This window comes from Rosa rugosa, chromosome 4, assembly GCF_958449725.1.
Source record: "Rosa rugosa chromosome 4, drRosRugo1.1, whole genome shotgun sequence".
In the NCBI taxonomy this organism is placed as follows: Eukaryota; Viridiplantae; Streptophyta; class Magnoliopsida; order Rosales; family Rosaceae; genus Rosa; species Rosa rugosa.
This window is the reverse complement of record NC_084823.1, coordinates 22,957,381-22,974,256: the sequence shown is the minus strand read 5'-3', so window position 1 is coordinate 22,974,256 and position 16,876 is coordinate 22,957,381. Positions and strand designations below refer to the sequence as shown.

The following is a 16,876-nucleotide window of genomic DNA, read 5'->3' as shown; positions in this document are numbered from 1 at the left end:
ATATTTTCGACAGACCACTTTTGTATCAGATTCTTCACCATTAATAGAACTTCGAGCAAGGGTATATTGTTTGCCCTTGGTTCACTCGATACGTTAATTACTTCTAGGCTCTTAGCAGATCAAGCGATTAACAAAAGCACAACCCTTAACCAAGCCATAAGATGAAAATCAAGAAAATGTACTGTAAATAGAGAAATGAGAGATTAAAAAAGGTTGAGGCGGAGAGAGAGAGAGCAAGAGAGAGGGAGGGTAAAAAAGAACCTAAAGGATTGTGGAGTGTTATGCTGTGAGTTGTTACATTGGACTGTGATTCAAGCATCATTATAGTGGAAGGTTCAACACCAAATTTTTCCTTTTTCAAGTTAAGACAAGTTTGCTTGTTGCCAAAAGTAGTACTCACAATCTTATTTAACAAACATTACCTCATCCTATCTGAATAAGATCGAACTCTGAGAAAAAGAATAAATCCTGATTACTACTCAAATTTTGAACTTCAGAATGGTACAGAGTTGCAATTTGCAGTCAATAATGAGTCTCACAGTTGAGCCCGTTCCTGAAACAATGACTCATTTTGTGTAAAGACAGAGACACATACACACACCCATGCTATTGTAACACAAAATGGAAAGTTCACTGCCATATATGCTAGTGGATGATTGCCTAGTGTTCACTGAAAAGATGACCCAAGTCACTCAACACACTACCAAAATCAGAATTACTGAGACCAGGCATTAGTCAAGCACATAGATCTGAGAGGCAATGTCTTGGACCAACAATCAAATCCCTCAAGCAGTCCCTCACCCGTGTATGCACTGCAGCCAACAATATTCCAGTGTCGAGTTTTATCCATAGCCTCCAAGTTCAAAACCTAGACAAGTATAATAGAAACTATAATAGATACTCCTGATTTAAAAAATGAAAATTCATATCTGTTGAAGGAATATCGATTTAGTGTGCCTTATCAAACTAGGAGTAGCAATAGGAGAGAAGGTTCTAGATTTCCCAATCCTACACGGATTGGTATTCCTTGTAACATTAGAACTAGTACTTTGTAATCCCTATATATAGGGCTCCTATTCTCAATAATAATATACATCTCTCTCTACAATTCTCTCTCGAATACCAATATACTTAAACACGTTATCAGCACGAGCCCTAAACCACAAAAGCTAAAACACAAAAACCGAAACCAACTATTCTGCTTTCCTGCGTGCCTACTGCCCCAGCAGCCCCTAGCCCGAGCTAGCCAAGCCTTCGCTGCAGCCTGCCTTCGCGCGCCCCGCGCTACACGCCCCTGCGCTCCTTCGCTGCAGCTTGCGCGCCCGTACGCTTGCAGCGCTGTATCGCTGCCCTTGCAGCCTCACAGCAGCCCCTGCTGCCTTGCGCGCTGCCCCTGCAGCCTTACCGCAAGTCTGCTGCCCCTGCAGCGTCCGTGTCCTCCAGCTAGCTTGGCTAGCGTTTCTGCCCTACGCTACCAACTGGCAGCAGCTGCAAACTGCAGCCCATAGCCGACTGCACACTCGGTCACACCTCCCATTCACCTCGGCCAACTCTGCCGTGTATCTGCTACCCCTGCAGTTTGCCTCCGCTGCTCCTGCACCACTACTACCACCGCAGCCCCTGCTGCCCCGCATTCACTGCACTCCTCTACTCGGATTGCTTCGCTCCATCACGCCTGCATCGACACGCGCGTGATCCAAATACAAGTAAGTATTCAAGAGTAAGTTTTGAAGTTCATAAATTTAAATACTTCTTCTTTTCTCGGGGACTTCAAAACCTCCCTTCTTCTTCATCCCACCTTTCTTATAACGTGGGTTCGATTTTGAGAAAGCGGAATCGTGGGGATTCGCGCTATAAACGAACTAAGAGCGTTCGTAAGACTTCGGACTAAGAGCGTCCGCAAGCATCGATTAACGACCTTATAAACATCATTGTTTCGGTCTAATCCAATTTTCTTGGAAATCGATTTCTTGGTAGCATAGCTCGGAAATCTAAATATTTAGTTGTCGTGGAAGTTTTAACTCCGAAACTAATATATTTCTTCTTCTTATTTCAGGATGTCAAAACTTGACTTTCCTATCCTTGACTCAACTGGCTCGGAATATCATAGTTGGGTCACGGATGTTGAGAATCATCTCACTTCAAAAGGGATCCTACCCGTAATTCAAGCACCAAATCCCGACCTCATATTTGAGCGTACGGCTACAAATAATGCCACCGCTCTCATCTTAATGAGACGCCACATGGATAAATCACTCCGATTGGAGTATATGGCAATCAAGGATGCTAGAGAATTATGGGTTGCGCTTGAGGAGCGTTTTGGTAATGTAAAGGATACCCTCCTCCCTGACTTGAAAGTTCAATGGAACAATCTACGATTTGCTGACTTCAAATCTGTAGCTGAATATAATTCAGAAGTTCTTCGCCTCAAAACCATGTTGGGGTTCTGTGGACAACCTGTCACAGAGCAAGAACTAATTGAGAAAACTCTCTCCACCTTCCCCGTCTCAGCTATTTTGCTATCAAAGCAATACCGAACTGAATTCAATACTGGACGGCTCACGAGGTTTCATCAGCTAATTAATATTATGTCTGTAGCTGAAAAGCATGATAATATCCTCGTGAAGAATTATAATTCGAGGCCCATCGGAACTAAGAGCGTTCATGAGGCAAATTATAATAATGCACCCAAAGGAGGGCGCAAGGAGCGGAACCCTAAAATTAAGGGACACAACGGCCGTTTTGGTCCATATAACCGCCCTACAAAGGAAGGAAACCGCCAAAATGTCGCGGGAACACGTAACAACAAAGGCAAACGTGGGAGAGGGGGACACAAGGCCGCCGGCCATAGAGGTGGCGCCATTGTCCAACAAGGACGTCAATCTCGTCCTCATGCACGTGATGCATCTCAATTCAAGGGAGGAAATCGTAATGATGCATGCCACAGATGTGGATCTATTGAACATTGGTTCAAGCAATGCAATGCAAGCAAACAATTAGCTGCACATTACAAGGCATATAGAGACTTCAGAGAGTCTGAAGCACATGTTGCCGAAGAAGAAGAAGGAGATGGTGATGATGCCAACGTCAATCTCACCATAGCGGACTTCAAATCTGACAAGGAATTGCAAGGATGCTGCAGATTTTGATTAGTATAGTCCCTTATTTTTCCAAGAATTATGTAATGGCTATTATGCCTTAAATCAATAAAATGACTTATTGTATTAACTTTTTCCCTCTAGGCGTACTCAAGAGTACTTGTGATGTCTAGGCAAGGTTTGATCTGAGAGAACGGTTTTAAAAGTGAGCAACGCTCCACCAAAATCTCGCCTTACCTTACCTGGTCACAACTAAATTGAAATACCGAACGGATTGAGTGACTACGATTTGTCTACGGTTTGATTTTTATGTTGGATTAGATTTTGGTCAAGAAACTTTGATGTAATCATTGGCTATTATTAATAAAGTGTCGATTTCTTTTATCTCATGTCTTGGATATCTTTTTCGACTTTATTAGCTTCAAAGATGTAAGAGCCAATGGTTTTCATGTGGAAACACATTGTGAGAATGGACAAGAGTTCCTTTGCATCACCTCTAATGACTACGGACATAAAACGAGTCTTAGAGAAACTTATGTGTCGCTCTAGTGGGTTGTATGCAACCACTATTCGAGTCATTGACTCCAACCATGTCATGAGAGATGATTTATGGGATTCCGACACATATAGGCTTTGGCACGACCGTTTGGGACACCCAGGTCGTGACATGATGATCCGTATATTAAAGACTTCACACGGACATCCCTTTTTCAGAACGAAAGGAAGTAAAACTCGAAATTTGGATCAAGGAGGAGCACCTGCGCCTCACGGCGCCTTCCCCTTTCAAGACCGGCCACCACTAGCCGGCGCCGCCATCCCCCTGCGGCTCAAGGGTGGCTTTGACGCCACCTCTGCTCCCCTGACTCCAATTTCTACTTCTAAAGTCAATTGTGACTTCATGGCTCAACCAAAATCCTCATTGGTTATTCCTAAAGCCCATTATTCGTTCTGCAAAGCCTGCTCTTTAGCAAAGTTAGGATCGAGACCATCCTATGCAAAGGACACTAAAGAAAATATACCATTCTTGCAAAGAATCCAAGGTGATATTTGTGGACCTATCCAACCACTATGCGGACCATTTCGATATTTTATGGTGTTGGTTGATGCATCGACACGCTGGTCACATGTCATGCTATTGTCCACAAGGAACGCTGCATTTGCTAAACTCCTAGCACAAATCATTAAGTTAAGGGCTCACCACCCTGCTCATCCTATTAAGTCTATAAGATTAGACAATGCTGGAGAGTTTACATCAAAGACTTTTGATGATTATTGCATACCCATTGGGATTGATGTTGAACATCCTGTTCCTCATGTTCACACCCAAAATGGTCTCGCAGAAGCCGCCATTAAACGACTACAAATGGTCGCTAGGGCATTGGTAATGCGCACCAATCTCCCTATTTCTGCTTGGGGCTATGCAATATTGCATGCAGCTGTGCTTATTCGTCTGAGGCCCACTGCCACTCCACCATTTTCTGCGTCCCAGATGGTAACTGGGTATGAGCCTAATGTCTCACACTTACGCATATTTGGGTGTGCAGTATATGTGCCTATTGCGCCGCCACAGCGCACCAAAATGGGTCCTCAACGACGATTAGGCATTTATGTTGGATATGATTCTCCAACGATTATCCGCTATATAGAACCCTTGACAGGCGATCTCTTTACCGCTAGATTTGCGGATTGTCACTTCGATGAGACAGTCTTCCCGTCGTTAGGGGGAGATAAGAACATAAATGTTCAACAGGAACGACAGGAATTGTCGTGGTCTGTCCCCACTCTGTCTCATCTTGATCCCCGAACCGCACAGTCCGAAACTGAAGTGCGGAGAATTCTCGATCTTCAGAACGTAGCAGAATCGATGCCTGATACGTTTTCTGATATCGCTAAAGTGACGAGATCACACATACCTGCTGCAAACGTGCCTGCAAGGATTGATGTCCCTAAAACTAGAGGACATTACGCTAACTCAAGAGGATTTGAGCATGGCGCCAACGTCCCCTCTCACAGTGATGGTGACGTTTTGGCTAGGCCCATGGCTCCTGCCAGGAAGCGCGGGAGGCCCATAGCTTCGATGGATTCTCGCCCAAGAAAGAAAGCAAGTTTGGCACAAAATAATCCATTAATCATCGATGTGAATAATCCATCTCATGAGAATATTCCGGATTATGGTTATGTCCAAGAGACATCATTGGGGGACGCTCCAATGTCAGAACCAACTCCAGAGAATAGAGAGATCTCCATAAATTACACTAGTGTACATGAGATGATGGATAGAAATTCTATGGTGATTGATGATGCATTTGCATATCATATTGCAAAAGAAATTATAGAATATGATGATATCGAACCTCGCTCTGTTGAAGAATGTCAACGAAGAGCAGATTGGCCTAAATGGAAAGATGCGATCCAGGTTGAATTGGATTCACTAACAAAGAGACAGGTATTTGGGCCTGTAACGCAGACACCCCCAAGTGTAAAGCCTGTTGGCCATAAATGGGTCTTTGTTAGAAAGCGTAATGAGAAAAATGAGGTGGTAAGATATAAAGCCCGCCTTGTGGCGCAAGGTTTCTCACAAACACCCTGGAATCGACTACGAGGAGACATATTCTCCTGTAATGGACGTTATAACGTTCCGCTACCTTGTCAGTTTGGTAGTTTCCGAAAAACTTGACATGCAGCTTATGGATGTGGTTACAGCATATCTCTATGGGGATCTAGATTCAGAGATATATATGAAGGTTCCAGATGGACTTCAATTACCCAAATCAAGTGGCTCTAAACCACCGAGCGCGTTTTCAATAAGGTTAAAATGCTCACTATATGGATTAAAACAATCCGGACGGATGTGGTATAACCGTCTAAGTGACTACTTGATTGGGAAGGGATATATTAACAATGAAATATGCCCATGCGTGTTCATTAAAAGAACAAGTTCCGGATTTGCAATCGTAGCAGTTTATGTCGATGACATGAACCTAATTGGAACTCTAGATGAGTTAAAGGAAACTGCTAATTACTTGAAATCCGAATTTGAGATGAAAGATCTTGGGAAAACACGGTTTTGTCTCGGTTTAGAACTCAAGCACCGTAGTGATGGGATTTTGATCCATCAGTCTGCATATACTCAGAAAATTCTAAGGCGCTTTAATGAAGATAAAGCGAAGCCTGCGAGTACTCCCATGATCGGCCGTAGTCTTGAGCCCGGAAAAGATCCGTTTCGTCCAAGGGATGAGGACGAAGAACCCTTAGAGGCCGAAGTGCCCTATTTAAGTGCAATAGGCGCATTATTGTACTTAGCTCAATGCACAAGACCGGATATCTCATTCGCAGTGAACTTGTTAGCTCGACACAGCTCTGCGCCAACACGCCGCCATTGGATTGGTGTAAAGACCATCTTTCGATACCTAAGAGGTACGATTGATATGGGCCTATTTTATCCCTACAGAGAGAAGAGGAATGACGGAAGAATGGGATCGGACCCCATTAGGCATGGAGCCACCGTCCACCATGACAAAGTGGCCCACCATGACAAAGTGGCCGGCCATATTGCCGCCGACTCCGCCACCAACACCAAGGGTGGCCGGCCTCACCCTACTCCCCTCCATCAAAACGACAATGATGTTTTGATGGGATTTGCTGATGCAGGGTACCTCTCTGACCCTCACAAAGGTCGCTCCCAAACTGGTTATGTCTTTACCATGGGAAGCACTGCGATATCTTGGAGGTCTACAAAACAGACCCTTGTTGCTACTTCCTCGAATCATGCAAAGATTATTGCTCTACATGAAGCCGTTCGTGAATGTATATGGCTAAGATCTGTGATTCGACATATTCAAGGAAGTTGTGGTTTGAAGTCTACCACAGATGAACCTACATGCATTTATGAGGATAATGCAGCTTGTATTGAACAAATGAAGTTAGGTTTCATCAAAGGCGACAACACCAAGCATATATCGCCTAAGTTCTTTTATAGTCAGCAACAACAATCACTTCTAAAGATTGAAGTGAATCAAATCCGATCAGAGGATAATGTAGCGGGACTTATTCACTAAGTCGTTACCTAAATCCACCTTCGAGAAACATGTGAAGAGCATCGGATTGAGAAAGTTATCCGAACTCCCACGATTGTAGCAATCAGGGGGAGACATCGACATCATGGGGAGTTATGACGTCTGCATGTTCGATCTCGAAGAGTGAAGGACGTGTTGTGCTCTTTTTGTCCTTCGACCAGGGTTATTTTTATCCCACAGGGTTTTTGTTACCTGGCAAGGTTTTTAACGAGGCAACGGATGAAGCGTCACCACCAAGTTTGAAGCGGCACAAGGGGGAGTGTTGAAGGAATATCGATTTAGTGTGCCTTATCAAACTAGGAGTAGCAATAGGAGAGAAGGTTCTAGATTTCCCAATCCTACACGGATTGGTATTCCTTGTAACATTAGAACTAGTACTTTGTAATCCCTATATATAGGGCTCCTATTCTCAATAATAATATACATCTCTCTCTACAATTCTCTCTCGAATACCAATATACTTAAACAATATCGATATCTACATACAAATTGGTTTCAACCAGATGAAGAAAAAATATCAAAAGATTTCACACAGTATGGCTGCATATAAACTACATAGAAATGATGAGTGACCATACTGGCACATTTTAATTTCATAACAGTGGACACAAACATAGGCAGAAAACGAATGAAACTGTTTCTAGGTCAAGGCATACAAAAGCCAGCATGCATTCTAACAAAAGCTACATTCACCAATCAATACAAGCTGGCCTAGAGCCTTACCTTGGAAATTTCTTCTAGAGTAAGGGAACCTTTTATGTCCTGCTTATTGGCTAGTATCAATAAGGACAATGCTGATAGCCTCTGTCATATGAGCAAAAAGTCCACGTCTTAGAACAATTCACTAAAATAGTGGTTACAAATGACAAGTCAGAAACAAGGAAAACACAACACTAGTATCAGGATTTTAGACCAGCAACATTATGAATTATCATAGGTTAACTGAACTGGCAAGGAGATCAAAATGTGCATCTCAATATAAGTAATCGGTTAATAGCCAAACAAATTGATAGGTATACTTGAGATAAACTAAGTTTTCAGGATATTCAACATGAATCCATAAGTTGAGAGGTATCACGGAATTTGCTCCAACAAATAAATACTTTCGTAGAAAGCCCTCACAACATACACAAATATGAGACACAGATGAACTACTAAAAAACATTATAAGAATATGAAAAGCACCACACAGGTCGTATTGTATACTAGATATAGCAGTTGGAAACATTACGGTGCACAGTTAACTAATGAGCAAAAATCCACTTTGCAGTTACCTCTTCCTTTAAAAGATTATCGAGCTCCATTTTGCAGTCATCTAATCCTCTAAGATCTGAACTGTCAACTACCCATACTAGACCATCAGTTTGCTCAAAATAGTTTCTCCAATAAGATCGTATTGTTTTTTGACCGACCCCCACATCCCATATATTGAGTGTATACCTAAATCATATAAATAGAAAATTAGAAATTCAATCAACAGAAAGTATGAGACCTGGAAACCACATTTGAACATAATTTGATACGGTCTGGGAGATGAAACAATGCACCACTATATAACAGCTCCATGAAATTGCAAGGGTAAGAGCATATTATACTTTGATTCCTGCCATAGCAAGTCAGAAACGAATAATCTAAAATAAGCTCCCAATTTTCTTACTCAAGACGCAGCAGTTGTTCTGCAGGTCGGAGTGCAGCTCCTATAGTTCCCTGCTAGATCATAGACTGATCGGGGTTTGCAACCTACATCTAAAAGAATAACTGAATAACCAACAAAACTACATTTCATCTTTTGAGCCCACAACACTAGAAAACGCAATAACAATTTGAGTCTGGAGTCATTGTTAGACTAGTTCATGTGAACTTCTTCACTATAGAACTAAAAGATGAAGAAACAGCATCAAGGCATTTTCATTTTATTTTTTCCGGAGACAGCTGATGGAACTAAGATAGCAGAAACCAGATGAGAGCTGATTATAAAGATTGCTAGTGTTGCATTAAAGAAAGAAGAAAGGCATATAGTTACTTTTAGTAAGTGAGGGTCTTGATGTTGAAACCGAGGGTCAGTCCCAACCCGTATGCCTTATTGATATGGGATTCGCTCTCATTTTTGTGTCTCAGTGCTCCTATGACTTGGGGTAGCAAGGCTGATCGCTTGGTCTTGCGAGGGCATGCATGGCAAGTCTTTGTGAAATAACTGCATTGAGAAGAAAAAAAAAACTTTGCTCCCATTTCAAGTCAAGATTCCATACCTTGGTATAATAGTTTGCGTCAAAACCATGGGATGTACCGGTCTAACAAGGGCACCACTAGTCTGTTTTGGACATAAAAGAGAGTTGGCTGAGGGAGATGGTAATAGAGGATTGGGAATTGTATAGGATTCTTACAGACTTTGACAGCCTTTTCAAATCTCTCTTCCAAAACAACACCAACGAAACAAGGCAGGAAATGATTTTCAAATAACCTTTTTTTTTGGGTAAAGCTGAACGAAAAGCTAACCTGAGTTGGTCTCCAGGAAGGAGGTGACCATGTGACAGAAAATTGATTATGGCTGTCATTTCACGTTTTCAAAACTTGAAAACAGCTTAAGGAACACAATCCTCCTACCAACATGGCTTTCTGATCAGTTAACTCATTTCTGGAATCACCCATTCAACATAATTCATTGAAAAGGGAGGGCAATTACGAGGCCAAAAGACCACATCATTTAAAACCATAAGTACATTACTGATGCTGAATCTTTAGGCAAACAAAATACACCAAAATACCAAAACAACAATACAAAGTCTTTTGTTCTCACAACACTCGGAACAAAAGAGTATAGCTTCATCATTGTTCTCCAGATGTTGCTTGTTCAGCTTCACATCCACTAATGCCGTCCGTCCCCGTGGCTATCTGGGAGAACTTTTTAATCTCCCTTCATGGCATTAGGAGCCTTCTTCTTGGATGTGCTGTTTAATGACAGTACAGAAAAATTATAAATTGTTTTCCACTCTGATATTATAAATCGCAATTGACATCATAGTTCAGTGAATTTATTAAATGCTGTGTTTGACTAGTTGCAAAATAAACATAAAGGCATCGCATGACGTTGCACATCAAAGTGTATCCAAAAACAGAAATAGCATGGAAGATTATATGAGGAGAAATATGTGGTTGCATTAGCTGGTGAAGAAAAGCAACCTTGACAAATGCAAGCAAAATCACATAAGCCCTGGCTACGCGTAGCTTTCTGTCTCGCCAGACTGGCATAGCCAATTATCCCATCCAGGTCCAAGACTATGAGAACCTGAGTGCACAAACTTGAAGCTCAACTCAGTGTCACTCACTCTCATCAATTAGCACATCTGGAACAACTACAAGCCACATGAAACTCCTATAGTTCATACTTAAACACACTGTGGTACAAGCAGTCTCACCATCGACACCAGTGTCATCACTTCCACGACCACCGTGACAACAATCTCTAAACACATTGAACCACTTGCAAACTCCAGTTTCAATAATACCCAATCTCTAAACACAGTGAACCATGAGTTTATGACATTCATCTTTATTTTTCTCTCATACAATCCAGAATCCCATGACCACTCCCACCATTTTCAACTATAACCAACAATCTCCATCACATCCTTCTTTTTCCTGTTTCTTTTTCACTCAACACAATAACATTGTCCTACTATACAAGTATATAACTAAATAGCATCCAATGATATGAAATGATTCAAATAAGTTCCAACTTCCTAGAACCATAGAAGAGCACCATTGTTTTCCGGCTTTGCATTTATCCGTAACCCAGTACTCACCACACAAAAAAACAGCCCCACTTAAAAATGAGTTTACCCAATGTAGTTCAAATTTTCAACATCCTAGGAGTAAGACAAAGGACTTGGCCACACAGTCATGCACATACTCTCCCAATCCTCAAACCAACAAAAGCTGCCTAAAATTTAGTTGATGCAGTTCAGCTATTACAATCGGTTCAACATTGAACCATTGTGTCTAGAGGCTGGCTTGCCTTTGGTGGTGTCCAGATGTAAAAGTGGAGATTGTCAATGATATAGAAAAATTGCTGCCTCTGCTATTACACGAAGTTGATGTATTGGGTTACCAACGGTTAGAGTTTTTTTTTTGGAAGTAATTGGAGTGATGGTATTTCTTGGTTATGTATTGGGGACTTTCATGAACTTCTTTGACAGTTAGAAAGAAGTAGATGCTAAATATACTAATCACCATTGATGTCATAGTCCTTCAACAAGCTTTCCAATCCCAGGTCTAAAGGACAGAACTTTTCATGGCCAAATTGTTCTACAGGAGCCTGGAGGAAATTTTTTGGCACCAGAGATCTGAGACCGCTGGCTCAATGCTGGTCATACCTTCCCACCTCACCATTATTCACTGCATATAGAAATAGAATTTTCAATATTGCAGGTGACAATGGCAACTGGGTTTGCGGTGAAGATTGATCCTACTGGAATTTGATAGCCAATACAAGAAATTTTCTTAGTTCTTACTATAAGTGGTATACTTACTATTAGTGGTATTATTCCAAATGGGAACTGAAGAGATGAACAGGGATCTAACATTTCTGTTCAGAGATCAAGGAAGAAGCTTTTCAAATGTGGTCCCTTAAATCACCAGGTCCAGATGGTTTCAGGTTCCGGGAAATTTTTAATGGCAAGGTCACCTAGTACAGCCTTGGAATTCTTTCTGGGAATTGTATGTTTCCAGGAGCTTAATACGACAGTTATAGCTCTCATTCCTAGAGTCCTAAATCACAAGATACTTCTCAGTTTAGACCATAATAGTGTTGATATATAAACACTTAATCCAACATTGTATTCATAATAGTAATCAATACAAACTTAATTGCGTATGCATGCATGACTCTAACTCAAGAGTACTTTGTGGTTTCTATTAACAGATGGTTACATTTCAGTTTGATCGACCATGATCAACCTGAAAACCTGCAACTTTCATGTCAAATTTGAGTTGTACGTGTCAAAATTTACTACTCAAAATAGTTACTTCATTTGGGAAGATGCTTGTACGACTAACAAACAGCAGCCCTGGTATTATCAGAAGGGAAGACGCAGGGCTGCCTTCAAAGCTTACACACTCTTCCAATTTTTCCTTACAGTTGTCACATGCGTCTTAATCAAAGTGTCCTGAGTGCAAAGGCACCTAAAAAAGCAAAACTTGGTACCCAAAAATTAAGGGTATGATTAAATAAAACAAGCAAAAGAACAAAATCTTGTTTTCAAGAGAGAGAACACAGATACAAACTCTAGCCCAACCTATCAATGAAATTGGTGCACTGAAACAACTGTCTTAGATTCTTCACAACACTAAACCAACTCTTAAAACTTTTTTTTTTTCCATCTCTAATACTGAAGCCCTATATTTAAGAGAATCAGGAGCAAAGAAAAGAAAAGAAAAGAAAAGAAAAGAAAAAGAAGCTTCAGATGCACACACCTCAAACTGCTCTCTATCCACGATATGTTCCCATAAGAATTAGAATGCAGTCATGCCCATGGGGCACAAACAGTCCGCAGCCGCAAAAGTCTTGGACTATCTGCAATACAAATTTATCAAATCATATGATTCAAAATTCTAACAATCTAGCACAACAGCCTGAAGGTAGAACAAATTCTATTTAAAAAAAATGATAGCTTTCAAGGACTGTCTGGTATTCAGAATGGGAACGTATGATCTAGCAAAATACAGAACAACAATGATTCAATAGATTATATAAACTATTGTTGTTTCATGTCACAACACAAAAGAAGTAAAAATTTTGCCATTTCCTCTTTTAACAATAAGACTTCCCATGTATGAAGAAACAATCAGACACGAACAAACATGCTCTAGTGGCAACAGATGTAACAGAGAATCCATTTAATTGTTTAGTTTGTTTGTTTTTTTTTTTTTTTTTTTCTTTGGTCATGCCTCTAAAACATTCTACCTCTAGCTGTAGAAAAATGAAAATTAATCAAGGTTCAACAGTAGGAAGCCACTTACTCAATGACCAGATGGCCTATAATTCCTGGAAGATCATTAGCACTAATCGGTGTTGTCTGTACCTGAAAGCAGTGTATACTTGCTCCTTAGCTGTCATCCTGAAAGCACCTACATTATTTTGCATTAGATATGCAGATATTTATGAACTAGGGTCTAGACCATAACAGAAAACATACTGCTTCGACTAATCAACATATTGGCTTCATTATAGCCAGAACACACCTTCATTAATATCCTTATTAAGCTATTGTAGGCATATAATTAGTTATAAAGGGGATAACAAATGATCAGCCACAAAGGCCCTTGTGGGGGTTAATGGTGAACTCTCTGGTTGTTCACCAAAGTATTCAGACCATGGTGAACAGTCAGTTCTGTGGAATACCTAGTTAGAGATACATAAGCAGTACAATATGGTGTGGCACAAGTTTAGATGGAAAGGGTTTATTTCTAATGTCAAAAACTCACAAAGAAAACTATCAAAACAAAAAATAGCAAAGTCAACAACATGAAACATCAGAAAAAATAGGAAATGACAAACTATCATTCCTCTTGACAATGTGTTCATTCCAACTTCTAGTACATCAGTAGGCTCGGCGCATTCCCTTTTTGGGCTTCTTAACGAAGCTCAATCGAATTTGCTTAAGACGTCTCCTCTTCCTTGCCATCTTCTCAGGAAGTGTTTCCCTTGTATTCTCCTTCTTAGCCTTTGGCTTCTTCAAGTATTTTGGATCCACCTGGTATGTCTTGTGTGTCACAGGCACCCCTTTCTTTTGGGCCTCATTAAACAGGGCAGTGGCTCTGTTGTGAGCATATAATTTTCCCGTCAGCAGATCATAACTCTTGATCCCGGGTTCACATCCATCCTCCTTCATTTTCTTGAAAACAGACAAAGCATGATCAATCCTCTCAATGCCGCACAAAATCTTCAGAAACCCAAAATAGGCCTTCTTATCCAGAGCCTCCCCGAACCCCGCTGATTTCATCCTATCGATCATTTCATCTCCCTCCCCAACCCTAGCTGCCTGATACAAGCTCCTGATCAATTCAAGAAACGTAGTCTCGTTTGGAGAACACCCCCACTCCCCCATTCTATGAAACAAATTCAACGCGTCCTCGGTCTTCCTAATCTTACACAAATTAGTAATCAGCACGTTGAAAGTCTCCACATTTCTCGGCACCCCATGGAAGTCCATCTCCACCAAAATCTGCTCAGCCTCGGAATGCAGCCGAAAGGGGTCCTTTTTCCTGCAAAGCTTACACACGCAATCAAGAATGGCATTGAAAGCACTAGTCCCAATCTCAAACCCTCCCCTATACATCTCCCCAGCCAATCTCCTAGCCTCGTCAAGCTTCCCATCCACACACCACCCCTTAATAAGCAAATCGCAAATATACTCATCAGGGAAAAACTCATTCACCAAACCTTTCACCATCTTCTCAGCATTGCTGGCAAACCCATTCTCGCAGAGCTTCTCCACAACCAATCGGAGCGCGGCCTTATCCCTCTTGAGCCCATAGTCCTCCTCCATCTTCTCAAAGAAAGAGACCGCCTGCGCCGGCCTCCCAGCTCTCACCAGCCTGTCAATGGAGGCAGCCAAGGTCTTGGGCCCGGCAACGTCACGCGGCGCAGTGAGAATGACGTCATGGGCGGCCTTGAAATCCTTCCTCCTGCCGAAGTAGTCGACAAAGTAGGAGAGGGTGTCGTCGGTGTGGTGGAAATCAGGGTTCTGGATGAGCCAGTGGTTGAAGCCTAGGACGGTGCGGCCGGCTTCGGCGGAGAGGTTGAGGACGGAGAGAAGCAGAGAAGGGGTGGGGGTGACGTGAGGGAAGGTGGATTGGAGGGCTTGGGCGACGGAAAAGGGGTCGGGTTGGTGTTGGAGAAGGTGGGAGGAGATGGATTGGGCCAGTTGGGATTCGTCGGGGGGTGGTGGGGATGAGGAAGAAGAGAAGGATTTGGGGAGAGAGAAATGGGGTAGAGAGAGAAAGTGAGAGGTGGTGGTGATTGAGCTGGGGATATGGTGGGTGGGTTTGGTTGAGGGAAATGGGATGAGGGTTTGGATGGTTGGAGAAGAAGAGGTGGAAAGAGAGCGGAGTAGGAGTCGCCGGAGTTGCAGAGGCTTCAAAGACCTCATTTTTAGTCTATGAAAGAGAGAAAAGAGAGAGAGAGACAGAGCCAGTGAAAATGAAAGTGTACGTTTTCTGATTTGAGTGCAAGGGTTTAGGGATCCGAAAAGGTGAGAGAAAACGGTTCTGCCCCGACCCGACCCGACCTTTTTGGGTTTGGGTTTGGGTTTTCTCTTCTCCTTGTATAAAGGCAAGCAAACTGGGTTCTCCGGTGTCTTTTCTTTGGGCAACTCCATGTGATTGGGTTGCACTTGGCACAGTCACCATCGAGAGAGAGAAAAGAGCATCAAACTCCAAAGCAACGGGAGGTGAGTCTGTTTGAAAATAAGTTATATTTTAAATAACAACTCACAAGCAAGCAATTTAAACAAAATAATAATAATAATAATAATAATAAAAACCAATAAACGAAGACCCCCTATGTTGGGAAGAAGAAGGAAGCACATGCATACACCTGCACTTTAACATTAATATATTACACTACGGAAACGGATTCCATGCACTGTCAGTGTATGCACACTGACGCGAGTGCACTACACGCGCCCATTAAAATAATAAAAACCTACAATCTCGGCCATTCAGTTGATCCCACCGTCAATTGTTCATAAATTTGTATTGACGGTCAACGTTAACAGTTAAAAACAAATCTTCTTCCTTGTTATTTTTTCCTTTATTTTTTTTCCCGCTATACAGACTCCTGAGTCTTGTCTCCTTCGAAAAAATAGGGCTTTTACCCTCTCCCCTTCATTGTATGATTTGCATCTGAGCTACGGTTTTTTCTCCAAAATGAATTGGTTTATATATATATATATATTCAAGAATTTGGGTTTATACAGATCACGATAAAATAATTTTAATAATAATTTTATAAAATAAATGAAACAAGGTAGTAATGGGAGCTGTCTGTCTGTGGCCAGGTGAGAAGAAGTGGAATTCAAAGACTGTGAAAAAATAACTCCCTAGAATATAATGGAGAGGATGCATTGTGAACTAATAATTTTTTTATATGTTTGAGTCAAATTTAAAATATCCATATCAAAACTTAAAATATCTATATCAAAACTGAACTTGTTCAATGATATTTCGCTTCACAAATTTGAATAAATAGATAAATAAAGACTAGCTCAATACTACTCTGTAATATGTAAGTTGTTGAACTATTTTTAAACAACTAAAACTTCTATTCTACTGATGAGTAGTGTGGTCTACACGATATATTATTAAATTAAATTTTCAAGTAGATTTTAACTTGTTCATAATTACTTTAATAATTTATTAGCTTAGTGTTTGAATACCTAACCGCAATAATCATGTCCATTGAGTTCTGGTACGTGCTCAAAAGATAGAGATAGACCCCTACACAAAATGGTCAAAAACAAACAATATTTTGATTATAAGCATAAATTATTCCAATTCCCTCATTCGATGGTCGATTTTCTCATATATGTATGTCTTGATTCAATTGCCCTTAAGGAATTTAATTACATAAGGTCATAAAGGTATATTCAATTGACCAATAGATCGATGTCAAAACGAAAATAAAATTTCTGAAGTTTTTAC

The 16,876-nt window shown here is 41.1% G+C and overlaps 1 protein-coding gene, 1 long non-coding RNA gene and 1 pseudogene across 2 annotated transcripts; all 3 read right to left on the bottom strand.

The window, feature by feature from the left end:
• Positions 1 to 457: 457 nt before the first annotated feature.
• Positions 458 to 8,619, bottom strand: LOC133744527 (ADP-ribosylation factor-like protein 2; annotated as a pseudogene).
• Positions 8,620 to 9,853: 1,234 nt separating this feature from the next.
• On the bottom strand, positions 9,854 to 12,640 carry LOC133743748 (uncharacterized). The gene is made up of 2 exons (XR_009863238.1): positions 10,355 to 12,640; positions 9,854 to 10,122 (listed from the first exon to the last, which is right to left on the bottom strand). It is a non-coding gene; the product is annotated as an uncharacterized LOC133743748 (long non-coding RNA).
• A 968-nt stretch (positions 12,641 to 13,608) lies between these two features.
• On the bottom strand, positions 13,609 to 15,477 carry LOC133743747 (small ribosomal subunit protein mL104 (rPPR9)-like). Its single transcript, XM_062171779.1, has one exon. The coding sequence runs from the start codon at positions 15,322 to 15,324 to the stop codon at positions 13,774 to 13,776; it is 1,551 nt and encodes a 516-aa protein (XP_062027763.1). The 5' UTR covers positions 15,325 to 15,477; the 3' UTR covers positions 13,609 to 13,773.
• Positions 15,478 to 16,876: the final 1,399 nt, after the last annotated feature.

Excerpts from the sequence above, each read along its gene's own strand:
- LOC133743747 (XM_062171779.1), bottom strand. The coding sequence starts at position 15,324 with ATGAGGTCTTTGAAGCCTCTGCAACTCCGGCGACTCCTACTCCGCTCT.